Source organism: Pantherophis guttatus, chromosome 3 (assembly GCF_059756535.1).
Source record: "Pantherophis guttatus breed Tessera chromosome 3, ASM5975653v1, whole genome shotgun sequence".
NCBI classification, from domain to species: domain Eukaryota; kingdom Metazoa; phylum Chordata; class Lepidosauria; order Squamata; family Colubridae; genus Pantherophis; species Pantherophis guttatus.
The window spans coordinates 108,991,571-109,014,332 of record NC_142065.1 but is presented as its reverse complement, the minus strand read 5'-3'; the positions used below and the strand labels follow the sequence as shown (position 1 = coordinate 109,014,332).

The following is a 22,762-nucleotide window of genomic DNA, read 5'->3' as shown; positions in this document are numbered from 1 at the left end:
TCACACCTCTAAGTCCTCTTCCTGCTGGAGCCTTTTATAATCCCACATAGCCATCACCTGAGCAGTTGTCTTACGTTCCACCAGCAAGGATAGACTTTTAGAGATAGTTTTAACAAACAGAGGTAAAATACACGGGAGAAAAATACACCCTGCCGCTATTAATCCTACCAGGCCAAAAATGGCCTGCAGGCCAGGTAATTTTGGCCACCATCCTGAAAACATATCCTGTAAATTAAGGCCTTTCCAAGTCTGGACTGGCACATGAGCTATTTTAACCATTTTGTCTGTTATTTCCTTAATAACCTTTCCGCTTTCATCAATTTCTATACAGCAGTTAGTCAAATTAAACTTTCCACATACCCCTCCTTCCTTGGCTAACAAATAATCTAAAGCTAATCTATTCTGCATAATATATGTCCTTGATTTGACACTTTCCCTAGCTAATTGAGTAAGACCTTTTACAGTTTCGTTGGTAATAATTTCAACCACCGCTTGCAGACGAATTAAGCGGTTCAGAATGTATATAGGGGTCCGATAGCCATACATGCCATCTTCCGCCCATGTAGCCGGTCCATAAACCTCAATAATTCGCTCTGCAGGCCATTCTTCACTTCCCCAACTACGTTGGTTACCTCCAACCCTAACCTTCCCTATTGCAGATGTGTCTACATGTCTTCTTTGTCTCAAGTTTCCCACCTCATCATATACCGGGACACCTAACACCTGTCGGGTTCTAAGGGGAAGTAAAAAGAATCCAGGCCTAATTATTCCCAGGACACAGGCTCCACACCAGGATTTAGGTAGGACCCCATATGCCATCTTTCCACATATCCAGTATAGCCCATCAGGAGCCAGCCATTCAAGGGTCTGATTATCTGGATCCTTTAAAAAGGATAACCCATTTACTTTAAACAGGGCCATTTCATCAGTTCCCTCTGTGGCATTAGCTCCTGACCACCATACCTTACTTTCCCATTTTCCTGTACATATGAGGTTTCCTACCTGATAACAGCCTGGCACAATTTTTCTCTGAAAACAAACATTCCCTACCAAACTAGTAGTCAAGGTCCAGTCTCCATCCTTACCCTTATTATATGACAGATTACCCTTATAATCCATTTCTAAGACTTTAGAATAATTTAATTCCTGTGCTTCCCAGAGCCATTTTTCTCCCATATTAGTTCCTCCACAAACAAAACAATTCGATACATTCAGGGTATGGGCTATGTCTTCGGCTAATTTGACAAAGGTATTTGTTACATGACTAGGAATTTCAGGTACATTCAACTTCTCCATTTCCAAATAATATGACCAGAACAATCCTTTCGTATCCTGTGTCGCTCTGGTAACTTTAGTGACATACCATCGAAGGGTTACAAGTGGATCTTTTCCCTTCGCATAGATTCCTAATCCATAGTCCTCCTTCCATAATTTTGTCGGGGTACATGTAATCTTTATAGGGTTACATTGATTTCGTTGACAATTACTATTAGCTACCCTGTTTTCCAGCTTGCATCTCTGGGAGCCCCCTGGCTGATCCCCCGTCCACATAACTGCACAAGCCCAGTATGGACAGTAACTATATGTGTCCCGATCACTGCATTCTCCCTGCTTTCGGCACATATACTTTTTGTCCAACATATAACTTCTTTCCCATTCTAATGTCCCACATGTTGATTTCCACACATCACAGTTACGATTGATAGCTAAACAGGCATCAAATGTTATCTCTACTGGATTTCCTAATTTTCTAAACTCTGTCTTATTTAAAAGTTCTTCTCTCCCACATTCTGTTGTATATATTGACATCTCATAAGTAGTGATTTGCTTAGCTTCTGCAGGGTTGTAACATTGCACCTTATCCTTCAGCATACACATGTGATATATGGTATTGTTCACCTGACAGGTTTGGGGTTTGTACTCCCTACACCCGTCAGGCTTTTGAGTGTGATAAATCAAAGTTTTAGAAACCCGTGTTCCCTGCAATGTTGTGCGTATGCATGGGTCACAGTTCTCCTCACTCACCGCCTCTATCATGGGAATGTCTAGCTCACTTCGTAGTCTCATTACCCATCCGCTCATCCATAATCCCAGTCCAATGATCACCATATTCTGCATCCTCCCGATCCTTTTTGTTCCGGTCCCTCAATGCTCTCTCAACGGTGGGGGTAACCTTAAGTGTATAATGAGATGTCTTTAACCCTATCACCAAATAGTGTGCTAGTACTTCTTCTATGATCTTTATGTCACACTCAATTAAACACCCTGTACATAAAACACAGTCTATACAATGAGCGCAACAACAGCACTCACATCCACAATTACAGAACCAAAAAAAAATGAAAAAAAAATCTTAATACATTCAAAAATCGCCCTTTTACTTATTACAATCAAGATTTCTTTAATAACCAAACAATTTATACTAAGTGGGTGTTCAGGAGCAGATCCGGGCAGTTAGGAATTGGAGTAGCCGGTGCCGTGATACTCCTTGGTCGTCCACAAAACCACTGCTTATACCTGTAAAACACAATAATCGACAGAACCAATACCCCCAATCCCCAACACACCCACATCCAACTCTCCTCCCACATGGGTCCTTTTTGTTCTTTTTAGTCACTTGTCGTTTATCAGCTTCCAAAGGAATACGACAACCCAGGTATGTAGGTCACTCTTATGATCTGTTGAGGATCCCCACAATCGATCACACCTCCAAGTATCCTATATAAAATAGAAAAAAAAACTATTTTTGAGCACGCTTGAATGTCAGCTTAGTAGGATTTTGTTTATCCATGATCACTTTCCAGCCAGTTTCTGCTGCCGCCTTGACCCGTGTCCAGTGGATCCATGACTTTGATTCTGCAATCTTAATAGCAAGGGGAGAAGTCATAATAACAGTAAAAGGTCCCTTCCCCCGTCCTTCCAGTGGCTCTTTCTTCCAATGTTTGACCCAGACTTGATCCCCTGGTTTGAACGGATGACAATGGGTTATTAACCGGGGGGGCACTTGTTCCATCACATATCGCTGAAGTCTCTCAACTTGCTTATTAAGTTCTTGTACCATTTCCATATTCCAGACCCCCCCTTTATGCCCCAAATCCGGCCACCCTGCCAAGTTTCTTCTTAACAACCCTGGCGGTCGTCCATACATTAACTCATATGGCGATAACTTGTGCTGGCCCCTCGGTGAGCTTCGAATGGCATACAAGGCTAGTGGTAAAGCATCTGGCCATTTTAAGTGACTATCTGTACAAATCTTAGTAATCCTTTCCTTCAGAGTCCTGTTCAATCGTTCCACACATCCACCTGCTTCTGGCCGAAATGAACTGTGAAACCGCCACTTTATTCCTACCGCCTTTGCAACTGCCTGGTTAATATGATGGACAAACTCGGGACCATTATCCGATGAGATATGACTAGGAATTCCAAATCTGGGAATTATCTCTTTCAATAATAGTCTTGCCACTTCCCGTGCCTGTTTGGTCTTTGTTGGAAAAGCCTCAGGCCACCCTGTATACATATCCACCATAACTAACAGAGCTCTAAACAATCCACATCTAGGCATATCAGTAAAGTCTATCATAATATAATCCATGGGGATGTATGACCGGGGTATGGCACCAGGGGGCAGCAGCGGCCCTTGCCTTGGATTAACCTTAGCACATGTAACACACTTTGCAACCGTTCCAGCAGCGATTCCGGCCAGCCCATTAATGTAATAATCCCTTCCTAGTGCTAATTCCAAAGCCGTTTTACCCATGTGTGTTGTTTCATGGGCTAGGCGTGCTAGTGTCCACGCCATTGAGGCTGGCACGAAAACCCTCCTGTCCGGTAATACATACCACCCATCTTCAACCTGAGCCTTCAAGTCTGTCACTGCTTTCACACTTTCCTGTTGCGTATATGTTGGTTTGATTTCAGGAGGTATAACCCCTACATCCATTGCTACACAAACAGATAAATCGGGCAAAGGCCCCTCTTGTTTTGCCGCTTCCCTTGCTTCCACATCCGCGGCTCTGTTTCCTATAGCTACCTTATCATCTCCTCTTTGATGTCCTTTACAGTGCATCACTGCCACTTTCTTTGGTTTATTTACAGCTTCAATCAGGCGGCTAATAAGATGTGCATGCAAAATGTTTTTCCCTGCTGAATCTCTAAACCCTCGTTCCTTATAAACAGCCCCATGTGCATGTAAAGTAAGGAATGCATATTTACTATCTGTCCACACATTCAATGTTTCTCCCTCGGCCCTTTCTAAGGCACGTATCAATGCCCACAACTCAGCCACCTGTGCACTGTGTCCACTTCCTAAAGGTCCGCTTTCCACCACTCCTTCATCATCTACAATGGCATATCCAGACACCCGATACCCATCCACAATGTAACTGGATCCATCTGTATACCAATTAAACCGTGCGTGGGATAACGGGATGTCTGTTAAATCAGGGCGGGTAGAATAAACTTTGTCTAATACTTGTAGGCAGTTATGTTGCGTATCCACTTCCGTGGGCAATAACGTCGCCGGATTCAACCTATTAGACATCACCAAACGCACCTGGGGGTTCTCAATCATAATTGCCTGGTATTTTGCCAATCTCTGCCCACTAATCCATAAATGTCCTTTAGCATCCAAAACGGATTGCACCGCATGGGGAGAGTGCACATTTATAGGACAGGAAAAAGTAAGTTTATTACAATCTTGAATTAATTCTGCAATTGCAGCCAACACTTTCAAACAATGCGGCCAGCCCCGTGCTACTCCATCCAGCTGTTTTGATAAATATGCTACTGGTCGTTGCCAACTTCCCAACGGTTGAGTAAGCACCCCCACTGCAATATTTCTACTTGTGTCTACATACAAATTAAAAGGCTTCTGCAAGTTTGGTAAGGCTAACGCCGGCGCCTGAGTCAGCGCAAGTTTTATATCTTTAAAGGCTTTTTTCTGTTCTCCCCCCCACTCAAGGGGTTCCGTATTGGCGCCCCTGGTGGCTACATACAAGGGTGCTGCCATCAAAGCAAAGTTAGGAATCCAAATACGACAAAAGCCAGCCAACCCTAAAAAGCTTCTCAGTTGTCTCTTTGTTCTAGGTTCAGCCAGCATCAAAACTGCCTGTTTCCGCTCAGGTCCTAAAGCTCTGTGTCCTTTCTCAATATCATAACCCAAATACCTCACCCTCTCTTTCACTAGTTGAGCTTTCTTCCTTGATACCCGATACCCACACTCAAGCAACAAGTCTAACAACATTTTAGTATTATCCCAACATAAATCCTCTGTCTGTCCTGTCACTAAAACATCATCAACATATTGTAAAATTGTATCCCCCGGTTGCTGAGGTGTGTAATACTGCAGGTCCCTAGCCAGCGCTGTTCCAAACAATGTCGGGGAATTTTTAAACCCCTGTGGCAACCTAGTCCATGTGTATTGCATTTTTGTGCCCGTATGAGGATTCTCCCACTCAAAGGCAAACAGCGGCTGGCTTGATGGATGAATAGGAATTGTAAAAAAAGCATCCTTCAAATCAACTACAGAAAACCACCCCGCCTGGGGTGGGATTAAACTTAACAAAGTATATGGATTAGACACGGCTGGGTGTAAGGTAACTGTTAGGCTATTCACAAATCTCAAGTCCTGGGCCGGGCGAAAAGACCCATCTGCCTTTTTAATCGGGATAATTGGGGTATTCCATGGGGATTGAGTCGGCACCAAAACACCCGCTTCCAAATATTTCTGTATGTTCTCATGGATAGCACAGATCGCTTCCCATGAAACGGGACGTTGCCTTATCCTGACTGGCATCGCTCCCGGCCTTAGCTCAACCACCACTGGAGGGTGGTGTGCTGCAAAACCTGGTGGATTGTCCTCTGCCCACAAACCCGGCACATCAAACATCCTCCACTTTTCCTCCTTTTCCTTCTCACCGACCTGTCTCTCTATCATCAACCTCCAGATCTCCTCCGGAGAATGCCTTATGGTCATTTTCTGACTGCCTTCATCAAAAGAAATTGTTGCCCCTAATTTGCTCAGCAGATCCCTGCCTAGCAATGGAATAGGGCACTCAGGGATGTACAAAAATTCATGCTGGATTTCAGCTCCTTTAAAATCACACATCACAGGCTTCAGGACCTGCCGTCCCATAATCTGTCCTGATACCCCCTGAACCTGGATTTTACGTGATCCAGGGGCTGCAATTTGCTTATTTACAACTGATCTACCTGCTCCTGTATCCACTAAAAATGTTGTCTGCTGGCCCCCTATCCTCATTGTAACCAACGGCTCAGGCGGGGGTTCTTCCAAGCCTGGTCCCCGTCAATCTGACCACACCATGTCTGCCAATCCAATACTCTCTGCTTCTCTTGTTCCAGCACTCCCTCTTGTTCCTCTACCAAAGCCTCGTCCCAAGCCTCTTTGTCCAAATCCTCTATTCAAGCCCCCTCTCATTCCTCGTTCTCCCCTTCTCCCTGCAAACTGCCCCCTCATCCCTGCTCCAAACTCCGGTCTTCTCATCATCCCTCTACCTCTCATCATCCGTCTGGGGCATTCTCTTTGCCAATGGCCCTCTCCTTTACAATAGGCACATTGGTTTGGACCCAGGGGTGTCCCCGGATTGGGGTCAAAACTCATTCCTCCCTGTAGTGCCACTGCCAATAATTCAGCCTTCTTTTGCATTCTAGCATCTCTCTCCTTCTTTTCCACCTTATCCCTATTGACATACACCTTCCGTGCCAATTCCAACAATTCCGTCGTGTTTTTCCCAAGTGCTCCCTCTACCCGCTGCAATTTTCGCCGTATATCCTCATAACTTTGAGCTATAAATCTTTCATTCAACATCCGCACATTATCCCCCTGCCTGGGATCCACCTGTGTATATAACTCATACGCTTCAATCAATCTTTGCAGGAAACTCTCCGGGCTTTCCTCCGCACCCTGCATCACTAAAGATGGCTTAGACATATTTACTGGGGGCTTCCCTGCTCTTCTAAGACTTTGCACCACCAAATTCTGATATTCCCTCAAACGTGTCCTGTCCTGTTCCTCCTTAGGGTCCCAGCCGGGATCTATTTCAGGCGCCCGGACCAACATCTCCGGCTGCACATCCGCATCATTTGGCAACATCTCTTTCACACACTGCCTAACTGCTGCTTTCCACTTCTCTCGTTCTTCCGGAGTTAACAGAGTGCGTAACAACTGTTGTACATCCTGCCACGTTGGATTATGTGTTAGCATAATAGTTTGAAACAGGTCCGCCATCTCAGTGGGCTTAGTAGTCAGCGGCCCATAATGTTGCTTCCAATTTAAAAGATCAGTAGTAGTAAATGGCACGTATTGAAAAAGGGGCTGACGTTCCACCTGCCCCTGCTGGTTTACTATTATCTGATCCACCTGGCGCAAAGGCACTGTAACTTCTTGCTTGCTAGCCTTCAACTTCGCTGTTACCGCGCGAGTTTGCACCCCCACCTGCTCTTCTCCTGTTGCTTTCTTCAACCCCTTATCATCCCGATCCTCTCCCTCACTCCAACTACCTTCTTCCAGCGGGGGACTTTTCCGGATTTTCGGTCTAGCCCCAGGATCACTCATGCGTCTCTGATTTCCACCTCCCTCTCCTCCTACAGCTCCCGGCAACTGCTGCTGTTGGTCTAGGGGCTGCGCTGGGGGCTGCTGCTGCGCTGGGGGCTGCTGCTGCGCTGGGGGCTGCTGCTGCGCTGGGGGCTGCTGCCACAATGGAGCATACGGTGGGGGTCTAACTAACTCCTCCTCATCCTCTGTCAATACTTTTCTCCTTCTTGAATATTCCTCTCCTCTTTTTGCCTGGGTTTTTCCTTGCTCACTTCTCCCCCCTTCTCTCCCCTCTTTATTCTTTCCGCCAGATCTGGATACACATAACCTGACCATCTCAGCCTGACACTGCAGCAAATCCTCAGCTTTTTCTGTTAGGGCTCTCGCCCATTGATCAATGTATTGAAATTGATCAAGATATTTATCCTGATTCACTACAATCACCCCCCACAATTTATCCACCATTTCCTCCCTTAATGATCCCTGCGGGGGCCACCCTGTCCCCAATAATGGCCACACATGCTTACATAAAAATTTTAATCGCTCCTTTGATCCTTTCGGATAGGAAGGGTTGCTGAAATACTTGTCAAAACCTTTTAACATGCATGCCAAAGGAGTATTTGGCACGCTCTGAGCCCCTCCCATTCTATCACACTGCCGTCGACTCGTAGCCCCGGAAACTCACGGCCACTAGCGAAAAATACGACGACTTAACCACCCACACAACCTGACACGGACTTCGTTAGGGTAGCCTACCCCGAGTCCGAGGGAGTGATCAATTCCCTCCTTCTGCTTTCAAATGAAGCAGGTACAATTCTCTTACAATATACTCACTTAAAAACGCTCCCACTCCGTGGATTCCTGGCCAGGAATTTGTTCAGACCACCTTTCCTGCACTGCAGGGTTCTTGGACTCGATCAGAGCACCGTCGGGCCCACCGGGTTATCGCGGCTGTCTCCCAGAGATGTATCTCTGTGGCACCTGGAGAATGTTCAGGAGCGACCTCCCGATGGTCCCGAGGGGTCAAAACGGTCCTCAGCGAAATATCGCCTTGCACCCAGTCCCGGCGGAGTCGCCAGCTGTTGTAGGAAAAATAACGGACTAGGACAAGCTCTTCAGTGCAGGAAAGAGTTTTTATTTGCGCAAAGGTTCAAACAGTCCTAAGACCACGAAACAAAAGTCTGAACCCAGATTACTGATTTCAACCAGATATTTATACAGTATAAAGACAAAGTTATTACGAAGAGTGCAACATTTCACACGTAGAAGTTACCCTTTAATCTATCTCTAGGAAAGACATAACAGCATGGTTCCCACAGGCTCAGGCTTTCAGCTCCGGAGCTCAAGACATAATAAAGAGAAGATAAGGGGCTCAAAGGCGCCTCAAGAGCAGTAAAGAGGACAGTAAGGGAAGCAATATTCCTTCTCTAGAATCTACATGACATTTGGGGTGTAATAAACATTAAACAACAGGATGTATCTGTTTAGGGTCAGTTTGCCCTCTTACAATTCTGTACCTATGTCAAATACCGTTTGTCATCTCAGTACCGTGGCCCGGAAGAGGCACTTCTGTCTTGACCAAAGATTTGGATTTCTAATATTTGAGTTTTATCCCAATATCGAATCTTAGCCTGGCTCATACTGACCAGGAACTTGTGAATACACAGTAACAATAAACCTTGGTTCACAGCTAAACTTAAGCAGCTATGTCGTACCAAAGAGGAAGCCTACAGAAAAGGTGATAGAATGCTGTACAATCAGGCCAGAAACTTATTAACAAGGGAGATCAGAGCAGCAAAAAGAAGCTATTCTGAAAAACTAAGAAATCAGTTCTCAACAAATGAACCAGCAAACATGTGGAAAACTCTTAAAAATATCACCGGTTATGGCAAACCTCCTTCCCAGGCTGAAGGAAATGAACAACTGGCAAATGACCTGAACATGTTTTACTGCAGGTTTGAAAGGAAACTACAGCCACCTATCTCCACAACCCCCATCTCAGATACACTAACAACAGCCAAGCCTCCTACAACTGACCCTATCTCAGATACACCAACAACAGCCAAGCCTCCTACAACTGACCCCATCCCATTGGGTTCACAACCCCTAGTGATCACAGAAAAGGAAGTGCAAGACCTATTTCACAGACAAAAGCCAGGAAAAGCTCCGGGCCCAGACAAGATAACTCCTTCTTGCTTAAAAGTCTGTGCTGAGAAACTGCCCCCCATCTTCACCCGTATCTTCAATAAATCGCTAGAGATGTGCTATGTTCCTTCTTGCTTCAAATGCTCTATCATCCCTGTCAGATGTAAATGCCTTATTCCCTAATGTGTAAATAATGTATATATGGGATATCAGGGGTTAACTTATTCTTTGGTTCTTAATGTATTCATAATTCACCACTCCCACTCTTGGCTCCACCCTTTGTATATATAAGGAGCCACCTCCACCATTTTCTTGGCTTCTATCTGTGAATATTCAGTGACTATAGAATGCCTATTATAATTAAAGAGAAATATATTTAAACCTCTAACTCTCATTATTATTATTGAGTCTGATCCTAAAAATATTGCAACAAACTGGTAGCAGAGGATGGTTAATTGACTCAATAAATACCTAAAAATGTCTAAGAAAGATAGGCCCAACACCAGGGCCTACAGCAAAGAAATAGAAACTGAACAAGAAATAATCAACGAATACACAAACGCGATTTCGAGAGAATCCGAAGAATACACCACTGAAGAAGAAGAATTAATAAATGAAAATGATGGCCAGGAGAAAATCGAAATAGAAAATAACGAACTCAGGTCAGAGATACTGAAGTTATTAAAAAGCCAGAAGAATGATGAAAGCCTCATCGCGAACCTCCAAGAAATGCTGAAGAACAGCGGAGCAGCGAGAGAGAAAAACATCGCTAAAGAGAAACCCAAAGACCAAAAAACTGTGAGTGATATGACTACAGAGAAAGTCGTTATGAAAAAGAAAAGATGTGATCCCGCGCGAAATTTTGAATGGCAGCCATCTTGGTTTCAACAAGCCTCCAAAGTGAGCGAAGCAGAGCCAATCAAAATGCTCAGTTCAAAATTTCTGGCGCGAAAAACGTTATCAGACAACGAAAGTGAAAAGGAGGATTCAAACTCTTCGGAAGAGCCAGAATCAGAAAATGAAGACGACTTAACGAAATCCCAAGTAAAGTCAGCAATGAAGACGCTTTTTACTGCATTTGGGCCAAAATTAAAAATTTCCAAAGCGCCAACGAAGAAGCAAGCGAACAAGCCGATACTTCAAGACCTGCACGCTCCCATCCTGACTTCGAGAACGACGACGCCCGAGCCCAGAGAGCCATGTCGATTCCGCCTTACACCGCAGACCGAAGCAAGTGCCAACGCACCCAAAAGAAAGAGAAGAACAGTCGCCGCCATCAGAACTCCTAAGACCGAGCCAGAGACCGACTCGTCTGAAGAGGAGCGGAGCGAGCGAGCTACAATGGAGAGAACCTTCCACGACGACGTCAAAGAAGAAATGAACAACGCGCATGTGCGAAACTACGTAGACGGTCCGGAAAGACTTGAACTGGCCAGAGAACCGCGCAGACTCGTTGCGAGCATCCCCATGCCGTTTTGCAATTTCCTACACTTGCGAGACCACGGACTACCTCAGGTTGTAAGTAATGGACAAAATAATGTGGGTAACTTACCCAGTGACTTCCCAAAACTTAGGGTTGATGGCATTAATTTACAAGAATGGTATCAACAGCTCCAGGTTGTCTTTATGAAAGAAAATTTGCTATTTTTTATCACTAGTCCCCCAAGAAGACCTTGGACTTTAAAAATAGATTGTTTACACCATAAGGCATTTTTCTTAATAATATCTAGCGTGTCTCCTGCAATGTATCATAGCATCAAACCAAATCTAACTGTTTCAGAAATAATTCAATGCATGTTTAATTTGTTTCACAGCGATAGTGTAGCTACCACCACAAGAATGTCTAAGGACTTCTTTTCTTCCAGAGTAAAACCAGGGGTTTCCATAAGTGAGCATTTAATATCTTTAAACAAAATAAGAGCTGAGCTGCATTTGAGGGGGGAAGTGATTTCAGATCAAACAATGAAAAGTGTTATTATCAACTCACTTGATTCATCATGGGATAGTTTTATGTCACACTTAGACACCATCAATCTAGGATATTTGTCAATAGAAAGTCTGTCTAACAAATTGATAGCAGAAGACAATTCAAGAAAAAATCGTTATAGCAATCACACAGAACACAAATCTTTTAGGAAGGTAGCTTTCCAAGAAAAATATAATGAAACTTTTAAATGCCACAATTGTGGGTCCAGAGAACACAATAGAAGAGATTGTCCCAAAATTTCAAAGGAAAGACATAGGTCAGAATATAGGAACAAATACAATTATAGACAGTCTTCCACAGATAGACATAAATATAGAAGCCCACCAAATTACAGAGAAAGTAGAGGGGGCAGAGAAAATTCAAAAGAGAGAAAATCTGGTTCACTGAATGGACTAAATAAACAAGACAGCACCAAAACGCAACAAAATGAGAACAATAATTGGCTTATTGATTCTGGAGCAACTAATCACACCACTAATAACAAAAATATATTGTCTTCATTTACAGAAGATAAGTTTGTAATAAAGGTAGCTAATCAAGAAAAAGTTCAAGTATTAGGCAGAGGGAATGTGACCTTGCCTGGTCTAGGAAAAATAGAGGGGGTATTGTTAATACCAGAAATACCTCATAACATACTAAGTGCCATAAAACTAAGCAGAGATTCTGACATCAATATAGTTTTCTCAAAGGGAAAAGCAACTTTAGAGAAGAATAAAACAAATGTAGGCACTGTGATGATTAAAGGAGGCCTACCCTATCTGATAACAAGAGAAAGATGGTTACATAACATTGATTCAAATATGGAAGATTGTATTGAGGCAGATGATGAAAATATTAGTAACAGTGACAATGATGAATGTAAAATATCTCATGATCACACAGATACACACAATGAGAAGAAACCAAAAATAGGTAAACCAATTCATGACGAGTGTGCTCATATCTTACATAGGAAGTTAGGACATGCAAGTTTTCCTGTAGTACAAAAAATGACTGAACACGCAGAAGGTGTCAAAATAAAAAATTGTGAAAATTATTTGGAATGCTCAGTATGTAAATCTACTAAATTAAAAACTAGTCCCAGACCAAAAAAATCCACCAGATCAACTAACAAAATTTTTGACTTAGTACACATGGACTTAGTTGGCCCATTAACTCCATCAATCACTTATAGAAAACGTTACTTCCTAACAATAGTAGACGATTATAGTCGCTATGGTTTTGTTTACACATTGAAACACAAGGATGAAACCTTTCAAAAATTTAAGGAATTTTACAAACGCATAGAAACACAACATAATATCAGAATAAAACAAATTATGACAGATAGGGGATGTGAATTCATGTCTAAAGAATTCTCCCAATGGTTAAAGGATAGAGGAATGCTACATTACACGTCTAGTCCATTTTCTGCGTTCCAGAACGGGATTGCAGAGAGAAAGAATTCCACATTACAAACCATGATTAGATGCACATTAGAGGATGCTGGTTTAGGCAAACAATTTTGGTCAGAAGCCCTACATTATTCAAATTACACTCAAAATAGAACCTGGTCCAGTATTGTGAATAAGACACCATATGAGGTGATGTATAATAGGAAACCAAAATTAGCACACATGCACATATTTGGGGTCACTGCAGACGTACACATACCCAAACAGTTGAGAAGAAAGGGAGAAAACGTATCCAGAAGACTAAGATTTATGGGATATGAAACTGGCACCAAAGGGTACAGATTCATTGATAATAATAATAAATTTATAGTTTCCAGAACAGCTGTGTTCCATGAACAGGCCAACTGGTCTAAATTACATCTTAATGAAATATTTCCGAATAAATGCAAAGATACCAAATCTCGTGAGGAAGGGACAATAGAAAATCAAAATGTCAACAAAAATAAAAACAAAACCAAAACATGGACAAATAGTCAACACAAAATAAAGACAGACACATTAACAAAAAAGGAAGCAAGATATTTGCATGACTACCATAGCAAACCAGAAAGAGCTATTAGGAACAACAGAAATCAAATACCAAATAAATACAGAGATTACATAATGCATATGGATGGTGAACAAATAACACCTAATACATATGAGGAAGTATTAAAACTACCTCGTGAAGAAAAGGAAAAATGGGAACTAGCTATGAAAAAAGAGATGGAAAGTTTGCAAGGATTAAATGTATTCACACCTGCGATTGCACCTAAAGATAAAACAATTATTGGTACCAGGTGGATTTATAAAATTAAGAACCTAGAAGGAGGCAATACCTTATACAAAGCTAGATTGGTTGCACAAGGTTATGCACAAAAATATCCGGAGGACTATACTGACACATACTCCCCCACAGTAAGAACAGAGAGTGTTAAAACAGCTCTAGTAGTAGCATCCGCACTCAATCTTGATGTATTTCAATATGACATACAGACTGCGTACCTACACGCAAAACTAGATAAGGAAATATATGTAAGAGCACCTCACAGTCAATACACCAATAAAAATGAAATTTGGCTATTGAACAAGAGTTTATACGGATTAAAGCAATCTGGCAAAAGATGGTACGATTGCTTGGTAAAAGTACTTAAGACCATGGATTTCAACGCCACCACTGCTGATAACTGTTTCTTTGTCAAAAAGAGTGATGATCACATTGAATTTGTATTGATTTATGTAGATGATATTTTATATATAGGAAAACACAAAGAGAGAAGAGAAATCTTTGTAAACAAGTTAAATGAACATTTCTCGTTGAAATCTCTAGGTAAAGTAAACAAATACCTTGGTGTACAAATTAACAAAACTAGAAGGGGATTCAAACTTACTCAGAAAGATAAGATTATTGAACTTCTAAACAAATGCAATTTAAACAATGCCAAACCCTGTGACACCCCTATGCAAACTGATTTCCTTAGAAATACTGATGAATCTTCCCCTGAATTCAGGGATAATACATTTTATAGATCAGTCATAGGTTCACTTCTTTATATATCTAATTGGACCAGGCCAGATATTGCATTACCACTCAATTTATTATCAAGGCACGTTAGCAAACCAACAATGTATCACTGGGAAGCTGTCAAAAGAATTTTAAGATATCTGAAAAGTACATTAGACTTTTGCCTAGTATTAGAACCTAGTGATAATAAAGAACCAAGACTTACATGTTACGCAGATGCGGATTGGGCTGGAGATATATCATGCAGAAAAAGTACTTCTGGTTATATTTTTCTGTTAAATGACTGTCCAGTTTACTGGTACACTGGTAAACAAGAACTGGTAGCCACTTCAACCACAGAAGCGGAATATGTTTGTTTATCCAAAGCTGCAAATAACCTTGTATGGTTTAATGATTTAATTTCAGATGTTTGGAAAAAACCTGCTTTGCCTTTTGTTATGCATGAAGACAATAAAGCGGCCATTGAAATATCTAGATCCGATGCCATTGGACAAAGATCCAGGCATATAGATATAAAATTTAAGCATGTGAGACAATTGTCTCAAGATGGATTTATCAAAGCAGTGCATTGTGATACCTCTGAACAATTAGCTGACATATTGACGAAGCCTTTACCTTCTAAACAGCACAAATACTTAACTTCCAAATTGTATGTCTTATATTGTCCTGAATCTGAATGTAATTGGTGTTGTATAGTGAACCGGCATTTAGAGGGGGATTTGTCAGATGTAAATGCCTTATTCCCTAATGTGTAAATAATGTATATATGGGATATCAGGGGTTAACTTATTCTTTGGTTCTTAATGTATTCATAATTCACCACTCCCACTCTTGGCTCCACCCTTTGTATATATAAGGAGCCACCTCCACCATTTTCTTGGCTTCTATCTGTGAATATTCAGTGAATATAGAATGCCTATTATAATTAAAGAGAAATATATTTAAACCTCTAACTCTCATTATTATTATTGAGTCTGATCCTAAAAATATTGCAACAATCCCAGTGCCAAAGAAGCCCTCCATCAAGGAACTGAATGACTACAGACCAGTTGTTCTAACATCTGTAGTTATGAAAACCTTTGAAAGGCTAGTGATGTCCCACCTGAAAATCATCACGGACCTGCTGTTAGACCCCCTGCAATTTGCATACCGAGCAAATAGATCAACAGATGATGCTGTTAATATGGCTCTACACTACATCCTACAACATCTTGAATCTCCAAAGACCTACGCAAGGGTCCTCTTTGTAGACTTTAGTTCAGCATTCAACACCATCATTCCAGACATTCTTCTAACTAAGCTAAACCAGCTAGCGGTACCTGAACACACTTGTAAGTGGATCACAAGCTTCCTAACAGAAAGGAAGCAGCAGGTGAAGCTAGGCAAAATCACATCAGATACCTGTACAATTAGCACAGGGGCCCCACAAGGCTGTGTGCTCTCTCCACTTCTCTTCTCTCTCTATACCAATGATTGCATCTCTAATGATCCATCTGTTAAACTACTGAAGTTTGCAGAAGATACAACAGTGATTGGTCTCATTCGAGACAACAATGAATCTGCAAACAGACGGGAGGTTGAACAACTAGCCTCGTGGTGCGACCAGAACAATCTGGAACTGAACCGTAGAAATGATGGTGGACTTTAGGAGAAACCCTTCATACTACCACCTCTTACAATACTAAATACAGTATCAACAGTAGAGACCTTCAACTTTCTAGGTTCTATCATATCTCAAGACCTAAAATGGAGAGCTACTATCAAAAACGTCATCAAAAAAGCACAACAAAGAATGTTTTTTCTGCGCCAACTCAGGAAGCTCAAACTGCCCAAGGAGCTGTTAATACAGTTCTACAGAGGTTCAAAAATTTGGTGTTATGCAAAATGAGGAAAATCTGGTGAAACAGATTAGAGATCAAAGCCAGATGCATATTAAAAGGTTGTATAATGCATTATTAGAAATAGATTCAGAAATGGAATTGGTTAAGGATTGTATGATAAAATGGGCACAAAACTTTCAGGAACCAGTGATGATGGAAACGTGGGAAAAGATTTGGGTCAGAAATGTTAAATTTACACAAGCACAAAATTTGAGAGAGAATTTTTATAAAATGTTTTATAGATGGCACTTAGATCGTAAAAATTATCATGTATGTACTCTAATTTGCAAGCTAAATGTTGGAGATGTGAATGTAATGATGCAACCTATTATCATATATGGTGGACCTGTAAGAAAATCAAGGCATTTTGGATAAAAATTTGGTGGGTGATGCAGAATATTCTGAAAAGAAGGTTGAAATTTACTCCTCAATTGTTCCTATTGGGTATAACTACGGACTGTACAGTATCAGAGACTAAATTGATTTTGAATCTAATATCAGCAGCTAAGCTGTTGGTAGCGCAATATTGGAAAAAGGACTCTTTGCCTACTATTGAAGAGTGGATACTGAAAGTAACGAACCTAGCAGAAATGGCGAAAATCTCAGCGTACTTGAAGGACTATACACAAGAAAGATATGTATTGGAATGGAGAAGATGGATTGACTGATGGATTGATAAGTTCAAAATAAGTATCAGACAAGAAAATATCAAATAGCTTATGAATGAACGTTAAGTATTAGAAGTATTATGTTATCTATAATGGAGTTAAGGTTTCAGGGGGGGAGTTAGTAGTCTGAGGATAAGTAGGTTAATCTATTTTATGATTGTTAAATGAAACACCTTGTATTTTGCTCTGGGAAGTCTGAGGGGGAGGGTGGGATGAGGGGAGGGAAAGGGTGGAGGGAATATGGGGGGGAAGAAAATTTTTGTTTTTTGTAAAACTTTTCAATAAAAAAAAATACAGTTCTACAGAGGAATTGTTGAGTCTGTCATCTGCACCTCTATAACTGTCTGGTTTGGTTCTGCAACCTAACAAGACAGATACAGACTTCAGAGGATAATTAGAACTGCAAAAAAAAAAAACAATTACTACCAAGTTGCGTGAGTAGCGGGCAAGCATGTGTGGGAACACTCCATTTGCACGAGTGGTGGGCAGGTGTGCCCACCGCCCCCTAAATGGAGCTGTGCACATGTGCGCTTGCCAGCCACTCACAGGGAACTAGCCCTTTTCCCACCCCTAGTTGGTCCGCAAAGCTGGAAAGGTTGCAGAACTCTGACCTAGAACATCAGTTTAGGCCTGGAAAGTAAATTGGTCTTCCTCTGAGGAAAACCAACCAACAGAGGGCAACATGCCCATATGGAATTGTTTTGCTACTTTTCCCTTGGAAAATTTGGCAGCTATTCTAAGAACTCTTTTAGTTTGGGACTGAACATCAAAAATCCTAGTGAGAACATATATTTAAAAATACTTATCAACCCAGAAACAAATTTCTGTTTTTAGATACCATATATATATATGGTGTGTGTGTGTGTGTGTGTGTGTGTGTGTGTGTGTGTGTGTGTGTGTATGTATGTATGTATATGTACAACATCACTAAGCAGTGCTTTTTTGAGGGAAATCTAAGTATGGAGTCTTCTCAAGTTTCTAAAAATAATACTCAAATTAAGGAATTGATTTTCTGTTACCAAGTATATTTCAATAATCTGTCACAGCAGATTTTTTTAACAGAGCTCCACAAGGAACCTCAGAAAAAAAACAGTGCCTCCTTTAGAAAAAAAAGTCTACAAACAAACTGAGTCGCCTTTAAAAAATGGGTGTCTCTCCAGAAGTACCAGTTGCTAGAAGATTAGCACAAGGCCAGCTGCCTCTCCAAAAAAGCCTCGCCTTGTCTCACCTGGCCCAGGCTCCTCTGCAAAAAACAAAGGTAAGTTGGGTGCTGCTGGGCCCTGAAGGTGGAAAAAGGGACATGACCATTTTTCACACTTACAACTATTGCAATATCCCTATGGTCACAGGATCAAAATTCAGATACTTGGCAACTGATTCATATTTATAACTTTTGCAGTGTCACAGGGTCATGTGATCCACTTTTGCAATTTTCTGTCAAGCAAAGTCAATGGGGAAGCCCAGGGGTGAAATCCAGCAGGTTCTGACAGGTTCTGGACAACCAGTAGTGGAAATTTTGAGTAGTTCGGAGAACCGGCAAATACCACCTCTGGCACCAGAGTGGGGTGGGAATGGAGATTTTGCAGTATCCTTCCCCTGCCATGCTCACCAAGCCATGCCCACAGAACCAGTAGTAAAAAAATTTGAATTTCACCACTGGGGAAGCCAGATTCATTTAACAACCATGTCATTAACTTAACAACTACAGTGATTCATTTAACAACTCTGGCAAGAAAGGTCATAAAATGGGGCAACATTCACTTAACTGTCTTGCTTAGCAACAAAAATGTTGGACTCTGTTGAGGTCGTAAGCAGAGGACTACCTGTATGAGACTGGTTAGTTCAGTACTGAGCAGAGTAACCACAAACTAGCTTTATAATTCAATTGCAAGTACTTTATGGATAGCTTCAGGCCATGCAAAATAGTTTAGAACAGTGGTCCACAACCTTTGGGGCTTGGTGGCCTGGTTGGGGAGGGGGAGAGAAGAGAACCGGGCTGTGCCAGTGGTGGGCTGGCATGCACACATACAGCTCAATTGATCCAAGTGGTGGGCTGTCAAACATGCACCGGCCTGTGCAAATTGTGCTGCGTGCATGCGAGTGGCTGGCACATAGCCAGCCACTCGCATGGCCCAATTCTGAATAGGCCACGGCCCAGTAATGGGCTGCGGCCTAGGGATTGGGCACCCTGGTCTAGAACATTTCTGCAAATACTGAAAATTAGCTGTCCAACGCCAATGGGCTCTACTCGATTACAAACCAAAATCCATAAAAACAGATATGAAGTGGAACAACATAAGCAGTCTTAACTAAAACAATCTTAAAAGCAACTTTTGCCAAACGAAACATTTTCCCACAAAATACAGTAACTCTAAGGAGAACCTCTGTAACTCTAGGAGAGAGTGCACTGTTCTTCTCTCTGAGGGTGGGGTGCTGTTCCATAGGGTAGGAGCAGCAATAGAGAAGTCACACTTCCTTAATCCAGGAAGAAAACACATTTAATGGAGGGCTCCTGGAGACCACTCACTTTACCTAAACATACCAGAGGAACAGGAGCTGTTGGAGACAAATGGTCTTTCAGCTAACCAGATTTTAATCCAGGAAGAGCTTTAAAGAAAATAACCAGCACCTTGAATTGTATTTGGAAGCTGACTGGCAGTCAATGCAATTTGTGTAGCAGTGGTGACACATGGACATACCAAAAAGCGCACATTATTGCTTTCACTGCTGCACTTTGAAACAGCTATAACTTCCAAGTGGTTTTCAAGAACAGTCCCAAGTATAGTTCATTGCAATAATCCAGTCGTAAGATGACTGGGGCATGAATCTGAAGGGCTCCCTTACAATCACTGTCTGGGCCACAATTGTCACCTGTCTTGACTTGACACAATTGTTTTGTAGCAATAGCTATGTCAGGCACAAGGGACCAGGATGACACAAGTAATTGACCAAATTGATCAAAATGTTATGTTTAGACTAATGCACTTACTAGAGAAACTATTAAATAAGCACTGCAGATTTAGGGAGGATCTGCTTTCCATCACTTCCTCTCCCTTAGTGATTCCAAACTAGCCAATCTTTTCATTCCTCCCCTCACTTCAGCTCCAGATTCTACCCCAGACTGTGAACCCTGAAAGATCCCCAGGTTTTGCATCAGTTATAAATGGGGAAGTGCATCCCCATCCAAGATCTACAATGCTAAAATGCCTGACCCTGGAGGTCCAAAGAGCCACAGTCAACCAGTCTTGTCAGAATTGAGCTAAAGTCTCAATGGAGGCTGCTCCATTGAGCAGCCTCCAGACATTGGATCAATACATTGACAGCTTCATTGACAGTGCAACGTGGGGTTGAGAAGTAAAGCTGGGTTGCATCAGCATACTGATGATACTGAACTCCAAGTAACCTTGAGAAACAGGAGGAAGATCCACAAACAAGACAATGATCTGATAAAAGAAATTGGAGTCTGGAGCAAAAATGTAATTTGAGAAAGCATCCCAGACATACACTCCCAAGGGAAGGAGGGGGAAAATGCATTCAGACTTAAACAATTCTGTTGCAGTAACTTTATTATAAAAGTTCTACCTGGTACTAACATTTATGACTCTGGTTCCCTATTCTGGTACACATTGAAGAGCTGACAATCAGCAAATGATCTCAACCATGGTTTCATACAGATGTTAAACAGAAGAGAGAAGACCATCAAGACACCAGACATGAGGAACCATGGATGTGACCCTTCCTCTCTGTTAACACCAAGTCCTGAGGAAGGATGTAAACCTTCAGTGCTTCCCACTCCTACCCCCACAGCTGGTCCAAAAAGATACTGTGGTTGACAATATTGAGTGTTACTGAGTGATGAAGAAGTACTAGAATGGAAGCACCACTACCATTCTGGTTCTGCCAAAGATAATCCACAAGCATGATGGATATTGTCTCCATGCTGTACCCTAGTCTGAAATCAGAATGAAATGGATGATGAAGTTTCCTCCAAGATCGTCTATAGCTGTTGTCCAACCACTTTTTTTTACAAACTTCTGCAAAAGGAAATCAGAACTAACTGATCCAGCGGGGAAGGATCCAGTGATGACAACCTCTTAAGGAAGGGGATACTATTGCTTCCTTCAAGGCTGGTGAGAACATCTCTCTCTTAAAAAGGCTGAAATCATTGTGTGTGATTTGGTCATCAGTGGTCACTTTCTGGGCTCCTGGGAGATGTATACAGTCTGTTATAGAAATTAAATAAATTCCAAAAGCCAATAGATGCTATCAAGGTTGATATTCTTGATTCTGTATACTGTACCATATTCTAAATAAAAATCATGTTCTCTTAGAAGAGATTTTCTAATACAAGAACATACAAGAATACAAGAAAATCAACATTGAAGATACAAATTGGAGTCTGACAGCTTTAACATTTTCATAATTGGAAGGATGCAGATATTATTCTTTGTCTCTACATGATAACTGTGACAACTCTTAACCACTGACTAATGTATTTAGTATACATTACTAATATATTTTAGTATCTATAGCATATTTAGTATATGCCATAAATATAATTTAGTATACATGACTAATGCATTTAGTATACTCAGTATCATGTGGCTATTAAAGTGCACATTCTACTGTTGAAACGCTGGCTCTATTTCACTAACTTTCTTTGTCTCAAACCCTTCTTTTATTTAATTTTTGTCAACTTGCCTAATGAAGAACTTGATACTGTAAATACTTTGATGCCAGTCTGATTGATCATAATAAATGTTCTGTCTTGTCATGAATGTTGGTTCTGTTTCAAGATTATTGAGGTATATGGTATATGGAAAATTTAAATCAGTCATTGTCTTGTTGTTGTTGTTAGTTGCGAAGTCATGTCCCACCCATCACGACCCCATGGACAATGTTCCTCCAGGTCTTCCTGTCCTCTACCATCCTCTGGAGTCCATTTAAGCTCACACCGACTGCTTCAGTGACTCCATCCAGCCACCTCATTCTCTGTCGTCCCTTTCTTCTTTTGCCCTCAATCTTTCCCAGCATTAGGCTCTTCTCCAGTGAATCCTTCCTTCTCATTAGGTGGCTAAAATATTTGAGTTTCATCTTCAGGATCTGGCCTTCTAAAGAGCAGTTAGGGTTGATCTCCTCTAGGACTGACCGGTTTTATCGCCTTGCAGTCCAAGGGACTCGCAGAAGTCTTCTCCGGCACCATAGTTCAAAGGCCTTAATTCTTTGGTGCTCAGCCTTTCTTATGGTCCAACTGTCAGCACTTCAAGCTGCATTTACTCTAGTAAATATTTGAGACTACCTCGAAACTTGACACCAACTTTCATAGCCATACATTGCAACTGGGAAAACAATAGCCTTGACTATACGCACTTTTGTTGGCAGGGTGATGTCTCTGCTTTTTAGTATGCTGTCTAGATTTGCCATAGCTTTCCTCCCCAGGAGCAAGTGTCTTTTAATTTCTTGGCTGCAGTCCCCATCTGTGGTGATTTTGGAGCCCAGGAAAATAAAATCTGTCACTACCTCCATTTCTTCTCCATCTATTTGCCAGGAATTGATAGGGCTGGATGCCATG

At 41.6% G+C, this 22,762-nt stretch overlaps 1 protein-coding gene across 1 annotated transcript; it reads right to left on the bottom strand.

The window, feature by feature from the left end:
* Positions 1-2,118, bottom strand: LOC148114748 (endogenous retrovirus group 3 member 1 Env polyprotein-like). Its single transcript, XM_087890710.1, has one exon. It carries the CDS (start codon positions 2,116-2,118, stop codon positions 1-3), a length of 2,118 nt encoding a protein of 705 aa, XP_087746836.1.
* Positions 2,119-22,762: the final 20,644 nt, after the last annotated feature.